Source organism: Lepisma saccharinum, chromosome 13 (genome assembly GCF_977018435.1).
Source record: "Lepisma saccharinum chromosome 13, izLepSacc3.1, whole genome shotgun sequence".
NCBI lineage: Eukaryota > Metazoa > Arthropoda > Insecta > Zygentoma > Lepismatidae > Lepisma > Lepisma saccharinum.
In genome coordinates this window covers 30,051,612-30,067,331 of record NC_139241.1, presented here as the reverse complement: position 1 = coordinate 30,067,331, position 15,720 = coordinate 30,051,612, and the positions used below count along the sequence as shown (strand labels likewise).

Here is a 15,720-nt window from a genome sequence, read left to right as displayed (position 1 = left end):
AGTGAGGAACAACACGATTTCATTCATGTAGTATTCAATTTGAAAATATTTTAAACACCTGTAAAAAAAACATGGATAGGTGTTTTAAATGTGACCCACAGGTATTCATCACTACATGTTTCTTTGTTAATTCAATATAAATTTTCAGCCACTGAACAGATTTCTATGCACAGTAAACAGAATGACACGCATTGAATGATAAGGCATAGTTACAAAACATGCAAATAACCACAAACTATCAAACATGAAATATCAAAATGTGTTTTAAACAAGTCTGAAAAAAACATGTTTAAAACACTTTGTTTTAAACATTTTAAACATATGTAAAAAAAAGCCATGTATTTTAAACATTGAAAACAAGTTGTTTAAAAAACACTTCTGTTTTAATGCATCTGTATTTCCAAATACACTCTTCTCGAGAATGAATTAATATCTTTGTGTACTTCAGTAAAAATGAAGATGCAGAACCACTTTTCCGGGACACGTTTTCAAAGGTGAGCTCAAACCATTGCTCTTGGCGGAATTCCTATAGCACTTGGCAATTGGGTCCATACAGGCACCGGCAACCTTTCTTTGCAAGCCCTTCACCCTTCAGTCAAAGGTCACACCAGGGGAGGTATTTCTGACAACTTTCACTTTTCCCTTCATCAAGGAGCAGGAAATCGTTCATGTATTCTGTTTTGCAAAGGTCAATGGGCTTCCTTTGCGTACAAGACAGATTTATATTATACATGAAGGCCTAGGGCTAACCAGGGTGCGAAATCACTGCAAATTGGTAGGGGGAAGGAGCAGACACAGACACGCACACACACACACATACACACTTAATATATAATTTAATTTCCATTAAATATTTCTCAATTATTAAATAATTAAATTATATTATAAAATATACAATATCGACTGTCAATTCTAAATTCGACTGCAAGTTGAAGATTTTAATATATTATTGATGGTATGAACAATGATTTGCGTGGCTAGCGGCAAAAATGAAGAGACATTAAGAAGATAATAGTTTCATACATAAAATTCACATCTAAATGTTATTACGTGTCTTATTTACATATTTATATACTTTGCGGTAGCTGACTAAAGGCAATGAGGAATGGAGAGGCCCTTCTGTCTTACAGGGTACCATATATGAGTTAAATGTTTCTATTTTATGTATATTTTTTGAAGTTCATTTTTCTTCCGTATTGGAGCTTTCTCAGTGTGTTATGAGTGTTATGCTATTCTTTTAAAAAGAAGCTTTGTTTTATGCAAAATTCTTAGACATGTATGTTCAGTGATATATGGGAAAAAAATATCAGATTAAGAGTATCGAGGTGCACCAACATCCATAACTCCGCGCTCTTGTGACAACTTTCGAGGGTCAAGTCTTTCCAATAGACTTCCTTGTTGGGTGACACACGACCAGCGAGTTGAATCCCTTTGCTGCTCTATTTCCTTCCAATAGATTACAATTGATGTTATGATGCTGAGTAAAAGAAAATATTCTGAATGTTCTCATACAGTTATTTCGATAATTTTTTTTTGAGCAGAGGGTGTGTGTATGTGTGTGTATGTGTGTGTATGTGTGGGGGTGTGTGTGTGTGTGTTTGTGTTTGTGTTTGTTTGTTTGTTTTTGTTTTTTGGGGTGGGGGTCTAACTATTGTGCATCCGTTTGTCCTCTCTACTATCAACAATGATATGTACAATATTATATCGGATTCTCAATATATTTATTTTTTCTCTAAGGGACTTCACAATATTTAACTTGCGTGGAATGGGGAGGAACCCAGAAAATTACTATTTGGGACTGCACTATAATTCATCCGATTGATAACGGCAGCGATACGAAATTTTTGTCTAATCATATCCTGCTTCGAGTCTGACGAGATGGCTAAATTTTTATCTGTCAAGGGAAATTATTAACGGAAATTATCTGAGATCACAATTTCCTGTGAATTAGACAGCAAATGATGCCCGTGAATCGAATCAACAACCATAAACAGTGGCAGCGATTGGGTTCCAACACTGGGGGGTGGGGGCAAAGACAGTATATTTATAAGGTTTAGCATAGTGTGGATGCAAAAGTGGTGAAAAGGTGGGGGGTAACTGCCCTTGCATGCCCCCCTTAATTGCATCCACTGACTATAAGTAAAACCATAATTGATTGATTTTGTGTCTTCCGCCACTAACTATAAATAAACCATGATTGATTGATTTGGCATTTTAAGTACAGTTTATGCACAGTAATGCTAATCGGGACCGGACCTAGAGTTGAAAGTGGGATCCAAACCACTATGTGCATCCACCGGGTATCGAACCCGGGACCTCTTGATCACAAGGCTACGATGCAACTACTGCACCATGTTAAACCATGAAATAAGTTAGACACCCTACATTCTAGTTAGACTCGAGTCCCCATTTGCTTCTCTCTAATCTTGTATTTTGGTTATTTTATTCTAATTTTCTTTACACGTTAGCCATCTTTTGTGATCTTAGCTTGCGTTAATTTGAAGAAAACCCTAAAAATTTGGCAACACCATCTCTTGGTGGGGACCTGCAGACCTCCTGGAGAGAAATTGAAGCTAAGCCGCTGTGCACTCTCCCTAACGAGGAATATCAGAACTACCAAGAGTGCTCAGAAATCTACTGGTGCTCAGTCAAGCATGGTGAAGGGTGACAGCCGTAAGCGCGATTCCTCTGGTTATAAAATTATCCTCTCTGTGTTTATATATAAGTGTAAATGAATTTAGAAAGGGGTGGCAACCTAAAGTAAACTTGATGAAAGATAAAAATGACAATTTTTTGGCTGACCCAAGCGATATTTTAAATAGATGGAAGAACTACTTTAATAACCTTTTAAATGTTCATGTAGGAGATAAATCAGAAGTAAATGAAGTTCACACAGCAGAACCTTTAGTTCCAGAACCTAACTTGACTGAAGTTAAAGATGCTATTAAAAGGCTAAATAATAACGAAGCACCTGTCATTGATTTAATACTAGCTGAGTTAATTAAATATGGTGGGAATTTGTTTAAATGACAATTTCATAAATTAATTTGTTTAATATGGAATAAAGAATAAGTCCCTCAACAGTGGAAAGAATCCATAGATGTTCCTGTGTTTAAAAAAGGTGATAAAATGAACTGCAATAATTACCGTGGAATTTCTCCACTCTCAAGAACATATAAAATATTTTAACATTCTTTTAACAAGACTAACCCTATATGCTAATGAAATTACAGGTGATTATCAATGTGAATTTAAACATAACAGATCAACAACAGATCAAATTTTTCACATCAGACAGACACTTGAGAAAAAGTGGGAATATAATGAAAATTTCCATCAGCTATTCATTGATTTTAAAAAATGCATATGATTCAGTCAAAAAGATAGAAATTATATAATATATTAGTAGAATTTGGAATATCTAAGAAGCCTGTTAATATGATAAAACTATGCACCAGTGAAACAGAAAGTAAAATTCGTGTTGGTATTAATGTGTCTGACAAATTTACAATTCATGATGGGTTAAAACAAGGAGATGCATTATCTCCATTGCTCTTTAATTTTGCCTTAGAATACCCTGTTAGGAAGGTAAAAAAAACTAACGAAGGACTAAAATTAAACAGTGTGACTCAGCTGTTAGCACATGCACATTAAAGAGGAAATAAAAGGAGGCTTAATTCAGGAAATGCATGTTACTTTTCTCTTCATAAATTTTGTCTTCTCGTTTAATATCTAAGAAACTTTAAGTTAAAATATACAAATACAGTAAATTTGCCTGTAATATTATATGGATGCGATACTTGGTCCCTTACATTGAAAGAGGAATATAAATTGAGAGTATTTTAAAATAAGATCCTTAAAAAAATATTGGGGCGAAAGAGGAATATAAATTGAGAGTATTTGAAAATAAGATCCTTAGGAAAATATTGGGGCCTAAAAGGGGTGAGGAGACAGGTGAGTGGAGAATGTTACATAATTTAGAAGTACATAATTTGTATTCATGTCCAGATATTATTAGATTGATGAAATCAAGAAAACTTAGGTGGGCAGGAATAGGAGAATGGGCATGTGACACGAATGGGAGAGGAAAGAAAAGTTTACAGAATTCTTCTTGGGAAACCTGATGGTAAGAGACCAGTAGGAAGACCAAGACGAAGATGGAGGGATAATGTTCAGATAGACCTAAAGGAAATTGGTAGGGATGGAATAGAGTATATAGATCTTGCTCAGGATAGGGATAGATGGAAGGCCTGTGTTGCTGCAGCCATGAACCTTCAGGTTTAAGAAGGCTAGAGAGTTAGTTAGTTAGTAGGTAATAGTAAGATACATTTTGTGGCTTCAATGTGTCATGTTAATGGTGTATTAGGTATTAGCCATTGTGTAATAAACCATTTATTATTTAATACTATCTTAATTCTCACTTTAAATGATAGAGGTATTTTTGCAAGTATTGAAAAAGATTGGCTTACAGCACCTTCAGTCACAAAAATTACACGTCACAATTTGTTTGTTGTAATTGATATTATTTAAAATTTATCATAATCATTCATATCATGTTCATTGTGTAACAAATTATCTCAACAAATATGCTAATAAGTAACCTCTGATTCCATCCACTTAAATATTGACTAAAATGAAAAAATAAAGCGTCGTTGGTTCAAACGAGCCAACCCTGATATTCCGATAGCCCTATTCAGTAATACTTATTAAACAAGGATACGTAGAAATTTGAGCTAAATCTTTGGAAGAGGAAGAGGGTTAATTAAGTTTCTTTGCATGATCTCTATTAATTGCAATCACAGTTTACACTACAGCACGTGGAAAATAAATTATGTGGTGTTTAATAACTTGAGGTCAAAATTCAGAACAGTTCTCAAACATTTCTCAGTTGAAATGAGCTAGTCATATTACAGCACCTTGGGTGTGGAAAAGAACCCAAAAAAGCTGGTTTCCAAGGCAGATGACAAAATAGATGGCAGTGCGATCTGTTTCATTACTAATTTTCTTATGAAAGTAATATAGCTTAGTTTTTAGAATACATTGTGTACATTTTCTTATCTTGAAAAACGGTAAGTGAATGGATAGAAACAGTAATATTTGTGGATTGATTTGTTGTCACAAAATGGCATTAATTTGGAAAGAAAAGTAAAATAAAATAAATAAGTAGCATGCATAACACAAGCAGCAACATTGCAATATGGAGCTGGACATCAAGGGTTGGGTTGTGTACTAAAGTTTATTTCTCCATGTTAATAGAAAATAAATAGTATCCTCATAGAGATTTCATACCGAAGCGATAAACCACACATGTTGCTTGGAAGAGAGCACTCAGTAATCATGCAGCCTTTCAAATCAAAGAGACACAAGCACAGACTGGGCCGTTTCCTCAGGGCGATTTAGACACAAAAGCATCATGCAACAAATGACACAGGTATATCACTCCCAAGGGCCCTTCAGTCCAAGGAAGCTTTCAGACTGAAGCGACACATGTTGCTTTTTAATGAGCCAAACAGGAGCAGCATTTCACACTGTAGCGACATGACGGGCCACAGAGACCTGTGTTCGGTTGAAATAAAGTGACAAGTGTTGTGTGCGGGGTGTTGCTTCAGTGTGAAATCTCCCTAAAGCAAAACATTCATCGTGCATGTGCGAAGAAACTAAAGCAACTTGTTGCACGGTGTTGAGGAAGTAGCCCAGTTTGAGCTACACACAGGCGACAAAGTGACACGTGCAACTTACCGTGTCGCTTTGGTTCAAAACGTTGCATTTATTTCTGAAGGTTGGTTTCCAAGACACAAGTGTCGCATGATGCATGTTGGCTGTCACTTAATTCATATTGCATCAGTCTGTAAGCTCCCTCAATGGCGTGTATCATGTCGCCTAGTTCTGTTGTTCGCACAATGAGCATCAATGCTTCATAGACTGAAGGAACAATTGGTTGTGAACTCCCCCTGTCATGTGTTGCTTCGAAGACGACACATGTTGCTTGGAAATGAACCTTCATAAATAAATGATGTCTCTCGTATCGAAGTGATGCGACATGCTGAACTATTCACTTGTGCTAATAGTGTGCTTCGGTCTGCTGGTCGCTCATGCCACTCAATGAATAATTTTTTACAGACTGGAAGTGTCCATGTCGATAGTCATGTCAGTGTCATTTGTCGCATTGGTCTGAAAGTTTCTTTGCAATCATGACGATGGCACCAAGGGAGTTTTCTGGGTTTTCCTTTATCAGATTTCATGCAATAATCAGTTATCATCACCACGATTACTTTAAATTGGAAGAAGGTGACAGGAAATATCCGAAATGCAAATGTTTCAGTGTGTGTTTCTTTTTTTTAAATGAAAATATATTGTAGTTATAATAACGAACCTTTTGGTTAATTCATACACAAATATTCAGTTTCGAGGAACATTCCACTCGTATATTTTTTCCCGTATTTTTAATGAAAGTCTTTCAAAGATGCTAATTTAAGCACTTCATGTTTCACTAAAATATTGCTTGCCTTTGTCTTAGGGCACGCTTTTGCTCCTCTTTGTGTGTGTAAATTAAGATCTTCCTCCCCTCTCACAATGCCTCCAATGATTTTGCACCTTTCCCCCAGATTGTCCATTTCAGTGACATGTTAAGGTAAGTGTTCAGATAATAATGGTATATTTCATATTTCTATCAACCAAAGGCTGTGAAATATGCAGCTTCCATATTACTTTAAAATGTGTACAATATTAACATACATTATTAAATATTTTTGTGTTGAAAGAATATTGCAAGTTACTTAAAAAATTAAAAAATAATACATTTTTTTACAGTTACCAATGTAATGAAAGACATGATTCTTCAAGACTTCCCAATGAAGAGGCGACTTCAAGTCATCGTAAAAAGGTGCTTTGCGTATGTGGAAAATTCATTTGTAAAGGGGCCATGAAACATCACATCAAAAGAAGTTGCAGAGGTAAAAATGCAGAAGATTCTTACCTTGGGAAACGTGTAGCGTGTCCAAATTGTGGGAAGGTGGTATCAGCATCAAACCTAGCAAAGCATATGAAAAGATATTGCAAACAGATGTGTTTATCCAAAATTTCTTCAAAACATCCCAATGAAAAGGCCACTTCAAGTCATAGTAAGAAAGGGCTTTGCATATGTGGAAAATTCATTTGTAAAGGGGCCATGAAACATCACATCAAAAGAAGTTGCAGAGGTAAAAATGCAGAAGATTCTTACCTTGGGAAACGTGTAGCGTGTCCAAATTGTGGGAAGGTGGTATCAGCAGCAAACCTAGCAAAGCATATGAAAAGATATTGCAAACAGATGTGTTTATCCAAAATTTCTTCAAAACATCCCAATGAAAAGGCCACTTCAAGTCATAGTAAGAAAGGGCTTTGCATATGTGGAAAATTCATTCGTAAAGGGAACATGAAACGTCACATCAAAAGAAGTTGCAGAGGTAAAAATGCAGATGATCCTTACCTTGGGAAATGTGTAGCGTGTCCAAAATGTGGAATGAAGGTAACAGCAGTACACCTATCTGATCACAAGAAAAGATGTTTGTTTTCATCCACTTCTCTGCCTACTAAACATGTACTGCCTTCAACCACCTATGAACACCATGGCAAACCCTTCCAGGTAAAAAAACAGAACCTTTTTTCCCACATGAAAAATAGTTGTAAAGCTAAGAAACTATTGTTATTAAATAATTGTTTTCCCAATAAAGTCGTGTTGTCCCAGCCAACAACTCAAGGTGGAGGGAGTAAAGTGAGAATACAAGTTCAATGCAAGCACTGTGGAAAACATTTGACCATGTCAAACTTCTCTTCCCATCTGAGAACTCATGCTGAGGAAGAGCCATTCTCTCGTTCACCCCTCTCACTCAGTTGCTCTTTGTCCTTTGATATTAAGTCTGGAATTACCAGGAAGTGTACATACAGTCCCTCTCTGTGATACAGAAATATACTTCTCCAAATTGATAAACAGCACTGTTGGAACTCGCTCAGTTTTATTTCAGAAAACAAAGTTGCCACAATGGATAATACTTGTGTTGTAGTAATGATTCTGAAGACACCCAAATGTCAACATCTCTTCCCCATGGTGTGCGATGGAGTGCATTTACAGACTAAGGATGCTCTGTTGTCAAAACTCACACCCTGGTGTGCAGCTTGTATTGTATTCTGTCCTTGTGTGTTTGTTGTTGATCTTTCATCAATTTCATCTTCGCATTAGCCAAAAGTGGCTGAAAAATGGAGTAAACTGAAGCAATGAAGCTGAATAAGGATGAAGATAGATTAATCAGTACTCTGTCTGTTTTGGCCAATATGGGTATATTAATGTATTGACTCACCCTATTAAAGAATGCAACTTAGGAAAATATTAAAATTCTGTAAGGTAGTTATTTGAAAGCTAATTTTTATTAAATTTGAAAACCATTCATCTTGATTGGTAAATCTGTCCATAATTTTATGGATCCAGTACATTCTGTCAAATAAATATTTGGAATTGTTAATTTAAAAAGCTCGTGAAAAATTTATGGAAAAAAAAAATTTGTAAGTTGGTACCAATGTACCTAATTGTCACGTAGAGATTTGACGTGATTTGTTGACCAGTTTGTTTGCAGCTGTTGGTTAATTTAGTCGACCTCAAGTGTGCTCTGCGATTTTCGGCATGGCTTGTTCCGAAGGAGCTCAATTTTCTTCAAAAAGAGCACCGCAAACTGGTTGCTGAAGACATGCTTGAACGAACCAATTCGGACCCTACATTCATGAAATGCATCATAACAGGTGACGAGTTCGCTAGAAAATGTCTGATTCTTGGATTTTGCACCACAATAATGTGCCATCCCACACATCAATCCTTGTATGCGAATTTTTTAACAAAACTCAACGAATGTCATCAATCATGCACCGTATTTGCCAGATATGACCCCGTGTGACTTTTTTTGTTCCCCAAACTCAAATTACCACTTCATGGAAGACATTTTGAGTCATTGAAGCCATAAAACAAAATTCTCACAAGGAGCTGAAGGCCATACCTGAAAGTGCCTACAAGAATGATATATATTGCACTTTCATTTAAAATTGCATTTTTAGTGGAGTGCAAAAAAACTAGTCCTTTTCTTCCCCCCTTTTTTGGGGGAAAAATTTTCCTTTTTTTCTGTCCATTTTAGAGGAAAATTTTTACTTTTAAAATCTGGTCTCTATTAATCACCAAGTCTGTTCGAACATATATCATGGTGTGACATAAGTTTCTCTTTACCTTGTTCAAAGAAATGCTGTCTAACTTCTAATAAGCTTTCTAGCATCATATCTTTGTGCTCCTCATTGGAGTGATATTGCCACATCCAAAATTATTTTGTCATAGGCCGAAACTCATAAAAATTGCAGGGTGTGAGGTCTTGAACTACAGGGAGGGTGTTGCCACATCTTCCAATTGCATTTTTGCAAGAGGTCTTTCGTGGCAAACAGAATGGAGTTTTGCATTGTCATGAAGTAGCACAATGCCTTGTGTCAATTTACCTGGCTGTTGATCTTTAATCATCCTTTGCAGTCTCTTGAGAATTTCACAATATAATCGTGGACCCCTTGGCAATGACTTCTGTTTGTTGATGAAAGGGTCAGCATCACCTTTCTGCCAGATCCGAAACTTTTTGGAGAAGAGAATGTGGACTATTTGCATTCATATGAACTTCATTTCATTTCTGGTGACCCAACACTTGTCTCCAGTTACAATTTTGTTAAAAATGGGTGTAGCACCTTCCACGTAGTACACCCAATTGTCAACCTCACTTCCACATAGTACAGACGGGATCAAATGAAATGTACTTCCCTTTTCCTACCAACTCAGAAGCGAGTTGGAAACTCTTCATTGCTCCTGTATAGATAAGAAAGTGGGGGAGGGCAGTAGCAGACAACGCCAGCACGCAAACTTGTTTCCAGCAAGCTTTCTGTTGGAGTCTTGGCAGTTTGTAGAAGGATTTTGTGTTCCTATCCCCTCGCCTCTCTCTCTCTCTCCTTGTGTTTGTGTGTGTATGCATGCGTGTGTGTGTGTGCGCGTGCGTGCCGACATCTGTTTAAGTTTGACGTATTTCATTGCATTGACTAATTGCTGCTGTAACTGGGTATGAACCAGGTTAGCAATGGAGACATAATGAAGGGTCAAAAATACAAAAATTCATGGCATGAGTAGTTAGTAGTAGTAAAGGTAAGGTAAAGTTCGTTGTCCGTATAGAACCGTGCCATGGAGGCACATTTAGGGGATGTGACATTTCGCATATGTGACAGTATTCTTTGGATATTGTCTTGGAAGTGTCTGTTAACATCCTAACCCGCAATTTTATTTAAGGATAAAACTGGCTGAAGGCCGCGAGTATTCCTGAGAATTAATGAGCACATAATGCGCAATAGTTTGGCTCGCGTTTTTCGAAAATAAATAAATAAATAATAATAATAAAAACAACTATACAAATCAATTCTACGGATGCTTACGTCATTGTGGCCATGGAGTGCATTTTGCACACTAACGAGGATCTGGCATCTAGACATAAGGTCAGTATAATGGTCTGTGGGGTTTGAACTGTGTCCTATCCATCTACGTTTAGTTGTCCTTTCACTACTTTCATCTTAACACTTTTCACACATAAATAAATCAATCAGTTATTGTGTTTCTGCGTTTTTCAATTTATCACCATGACCGAAAATTAATGTTTCACTGATGTAATGAATCACTATAATCATGTGAATTATTTTCCTTCATCATCGTGTGCTTAATCATTCCTTAAAGCATAGACTCTAACGCTGTTGTCCTTCGTGTAATTGATCTTATTGTGTGGAAGTTTTGATGTAGGCAAAATAATGGTTAAGAATACATCTCAATTGATTGTTCGAAATTTAAAATATAATAACTCCGAGGTGACGCATATTAACTGTTCTTAGTTCGATGTCAAAGAACGATTTTTCCAATACATTAAGAAGGATTCCGGCCTCCGTGGTAGAGTGGTTAGCACAGCTTGCTTAATGACCGGCCTTGGCTTTGTGTTCATTCGGTGTTCATTGTGAGTGTCGCTTCATTAATTTCATCATTTCATCGACCATCCTCATCGTCGCGTTTAGCTAAAAGTGGCACCAGAAGCAAATTAAAATAAAGCAAATCAACCAATCAATCAATACAACATAGAGTCTCCGGTTTCATAGAGCAGTATGCAAAGCACTCAGTCATGAAGGCCCTCAAAATTGAAATAATAATTGCAACAGAAAACCTGTTATTAGAGTATTTTAAGAGTTTAGGCATATTAAAAATACATGTCAACGAACAACAATTTCACCTGTATTGTGTGATATATGGTTCTGCCCTAACAATTGATTGATTGATTTGCTTTTATTTCACTTCGTTTTTTGTGCCACTTTTGGCTAATTTGCGAAGATGGGGAAGAGTGATGATATAATGAAATTGACGAATGGACACTCAGAAACATCCATGCCCAGGCCGGGATTCAAACCCGGGACACCTGGTCCTGTGTCCTGTGTAGGAACAAAAAATCCTTCCACAATCTGCCAAGACTCCAACAGAAAGCTTGCTGGAAACAAGTTTCCGTGCTGGCGTTGTCTGCTACTGCCCTCCCCCACTTTCTTATCTATACAGGAGCAATGAAGAGTTTCCAACTCGCTTCTGAGTTGGTAGGAAAAGGGAAGTACATTTCATTTGATCCCGTCTGTACACCCTGGACTGCATTGTGCAGACGAACGAGGCTCTGGCGACTGACCCCATGGCCAGTATAATTTTGTGTGTGTTGTCCTGTATTTTGTCCTTGTGTGTGCTGAGTGCGTCTTTACAGCCTCAGCTTTTAATCGAAGTCAGAATATTTTAATATTTTAGTTACAACATGATGTTAGAGTGATGTTATTTGTTATGGTAAGGGGCTGGACCCCATATAAAGTGATGGGTGCAAAATAGTCTAAGTGCTGACGCACCCAAAATTTTAAATTCAAATTCAAGTTTTGTTAAAAAGTCATTTCCTTCTTGAACATAGTGATCCAAATGGTCCTTATTTTGCCTTTGGCCTGTCAATTTTTCACACACTGCAATGATATACATAGTGCACACTTTCATTCAAAATACCCAGTTCAACTACAATTTTTTCCACTGTTTTCATGAATCAATTCAATATGGCTTTCCTTCCCAGTAATTTCCCTCAATATCTGTATGCACATTAGGGTGGCTCTTAGTTGTAGATCATTTTCTGAACTTAAACCTTTTTCATCTTACAACCCTCAGAATTGTTCCAAACCATGCACAAGTATTATGTGTTTAATTTCAGCTCAATCATATAATATTAATATCCCCAAAGTTCCTAAAGTTTCAGAATTCAACGAAATTGATATTTATTTAAATTAAACTGTTTTATCTTCTACATCTCTTTTTTTTTCGAAAAAAGTGCAGAGTATCATTGACAGACAATTTAATTTGCAATAAAGAATGATTCTGGGAAGCTATGGATTGTGGAACCTTCCATGTATAAATGGCACCAGCATCACTCAACAACTCTCAGTCAGTTCAATTCAAGTCTTAGAGCCAGCAAGGCAGTTTTCTAAGTTTAGTCACAGATTTCAATTTACAACAGGTATATTCGTTAAGATTTTTGTGAATTTTCATACAACACATTGAGAATACAACAAAATCCATCATTTCTTCGGTCTGCAGGTACCTGAAGTATGTCCGTGGTGCAAAATATCAAATTGAAATGTGGTTCATCTTCAAGTGTCTGCAACAGATGCTTTCAAAGGTAACATCAAAAACTTAACCTTTAGAAGTCTGAGCGGGTTTTCACATATGACTTTCATTCGGTTGAGAAGGACCATTCTTTGAAAATAAGGCTAAAGTTGCCTCCCCTTCCCAAAATAGCAGGGAAAGAGGGGCAAACTCCCCATTTTTATGATTTTTTCATTGAAAGTTCGGGGCCGTGACCCTCTTATTGGCTCTGGTGTTATGATTCCTGCACGGTTGCATGCCCTGATGTTTTAGCTGCAAAAAAAAACTTACCGAAGTAGATTGGTCAAATTGTCTACGAGTTATAACATTTTTTCGGTTTTGCCAAGGCCTTTTGGCGCGAATTTTAAATTCGTACACTTATTTGATAAAAATGTTATAACTCGTAGACTATTTGACCAATCTACTTCGGGTAACTTTTGTTTTTCAACTAGAAAATCAGGGCATGCAACCGTGCAGAAATCAAAATGCCAAACCCAATAAGAAGTGTTGGGTGGGCCGCGGCCCCCAACTTTCAATGAAAAAAATCATAAAAATTGGGAGTTTTTTTCACATATTCTATAATGTAATGCACCCAGGAACATGAAATGACTTTCATTCGGTTGAGAAAAGACCATTCTTTGAAAATAAGGCTAATGTTTGCTTCCCCTTCCAAAAATAGCAGGGGAAGAGGGGCCAAACTCCCCATTTTTATGATTTTTTCATTGAATTTGGGGGCCGCGGCCCACCCAACCCCTCTTATTGGCTTTGGCGTTTTGATTCCTGCACGGTTGCATGCCCTGATGTTTAAGTGGTAAAACAAAAGTTACCTGAAGTAGATTGGTCAAATAGTCTACGAGTTATAACATTTTTTTGTCAAATAAGTGTACAAATTTAAAATTCACGCCAGCTTCCATACGTAACTTTGGAGTCGGGAAGGAGGGAGGTCCTGGGTGGTTGGGTTTTCTTCCCCATGACATTTCAAAGTTTTATCTCAACATTTGTCAGCGTTTACCTCCTCACATACAAGTATGAAGGTCCTAAAAGCAAACTTACCATCGGCGCACTATGCCTATATTTTCGATGGTCCACTGGTGGACCATTGGGCCACTAAAGGTTAATTATTAATCATAGATCATTTCCATGTCAGAAAGACAGGGAACAGACACAAACAAATTAAAGGAAGGATTAATCTAATAGATTTTTACACTTTTGTGTTACAGTGGGATAGCAAGCTGCTTCCAGATTTATCCAGTGTAGAAAAGGTTGATAGATTAGCCAGAATTGTTACTCATTGTTACATATTGTTTATCATGGTTTACTCTACCTTCTGTGTCGACATCACATTTTCGAATTAGTCTTGAGAAGTAGTTTTGATACAGTATAGGGTGCAACTTCTGGACTAGATAGGAAATTTGTTTAACCTCCTCAGTTCCCAGGATTAGTTTTTATTCCATTTTTGATGAGTGATAATTTTTGAGGGAATAAAAAAATCAATTTTTCAGGGGGAAAAAAATTGAAATTTATGACCTCTCCATCAAAGAATATTTGATGTAACCTATAGGTTCCATCAGATCCCAATTAGCATCAAAATATATATTGCAAAGTAGCTATACTGGTAAATAACATACATAAACATAAATATTTATAAATTAATGTGTGTTTATTGAAAAAGTAGGTAAATTTGCTTAAAAATTACATAAGTACGATTTTAAAAATATATGTATATCAGTGATTCAGACACATTTGTCTCATTAATTTTCCAACGGAAATATTCACAGTTCATGGAAGAGTTTGTAGCAATTTCTATTGGCATTCAAACACAAGTATACTTTACATGTTGAGCACATCACACGACATTTTGGACTTTGACAGCCAGGAAATCTGCACCGAGATGGTTTTCTCCTTCTGGAATGTCCGGCATATGATCTGCCTTCCTCTTTCTTTCTAAGATTGTCATGAGGAAGAGGTGTAACAGCCTTCCTCTTTCGACTGGCAATCTGAGCAGCACCTTCATCCTCACTCTCACTTAGTTCATTCTCAGCATTGATGAGAGAATGAGCAAAATCTACATGGAACCCAAGAAAGTATAGTTTTTATTTTTTTGGCGTTTCTTCTGCAGCTTCAGCCCTCCGATGCTCAATCCAGCTAGCTGCAAGAGCAAAGTCTATCAAATGAAACAATAGTCGTACAGTCCATTTTTTTGTTCGTGCAGAAATCCTGTACATCGATATCACCTGGTCCAGAAAATATACACCTCCCATATTTTCTTTGTATTCCTGGACAATATGGGGGCTATCAATCATTACATAGCATTTGTTTTTTTTTACACCAGCGTTGGAATGGTTTTACTGGTGCAGCACCTTGGACGGATGATGCAAGTACAACAGATTTGTTATCATAACATTTGTCAATTGCAATCTGCCCATCATCCCACACCATCATGTCGTGGCTGCCTCTTCCATCCCTCTTCAGAGCTGCATCTGTTTTCAAGTCATCTGTTGGAATTCTGTTCTTCTGTAAAGTTCCAGTTCTTTGCAGCTCATGTTCCACATGAAGGAGATCTAAAAGATGGACAGACCAACAGGAAGATTTCTCGACAGTTTTAGTACTACCTTTCCTCGTCTATCTAAATTCTGGTGACTCTCCCCTTCCAAAATCGTACTGCCTTTCCCTTCATATATGAAGAAATCAACAGGTAGACCATCAGGTGCAGCACATACAAAGTTGTTTTTGAGCCCTCTTGGATTGGATTTCCCCTTTACATACTGTCTCGTTGATACATGTCCCCAGAATGGGATCATTTGTTCATCAATAGTGTGTTTGTTGCTACGTGGATTTCCAATACAGGCCTGGTGAATGTTTTGAATGAGGGGCTTTAGCTTCCAGTATTTGTCAGCAAATCTTTCCTCAGGTGTGACCGTAGTATCATCCCTGAGTTTTAGATGGTTCCTAATTTGAAAGAATCTATCTATTTCACATAATTT

General features: G+C 36.9%; 1 protein-coding gene across 2 annotated transcripts in view; it reads left to right on the top strand.

Moving 5' to 3' along the window:
• The window catches only part of LOC145997223 (uncharacterized), a 59,307-nt gene extending 49,495 nt beyond the window's left edge, over window positions 1-9,812 (top strand). For both annotated transcript variants that reach the window (XM_083134001.1, XM_083134003.1), the window contains exon 4: window positions 6,811-9,812. In XM_083134001.1, coding sequence (XP_082990127.1) covers window positions 6,811-7,939 — 1,129 coding nt within the window. In that variant the 3' untranslated portion in view covers window positions 7,940-9,812. The remainder of the gene's footprint in view (window positions 1-6,810) is intronic.
• Window positions 9,813-15,720: the final 5,908 nt, after the last annotated feature.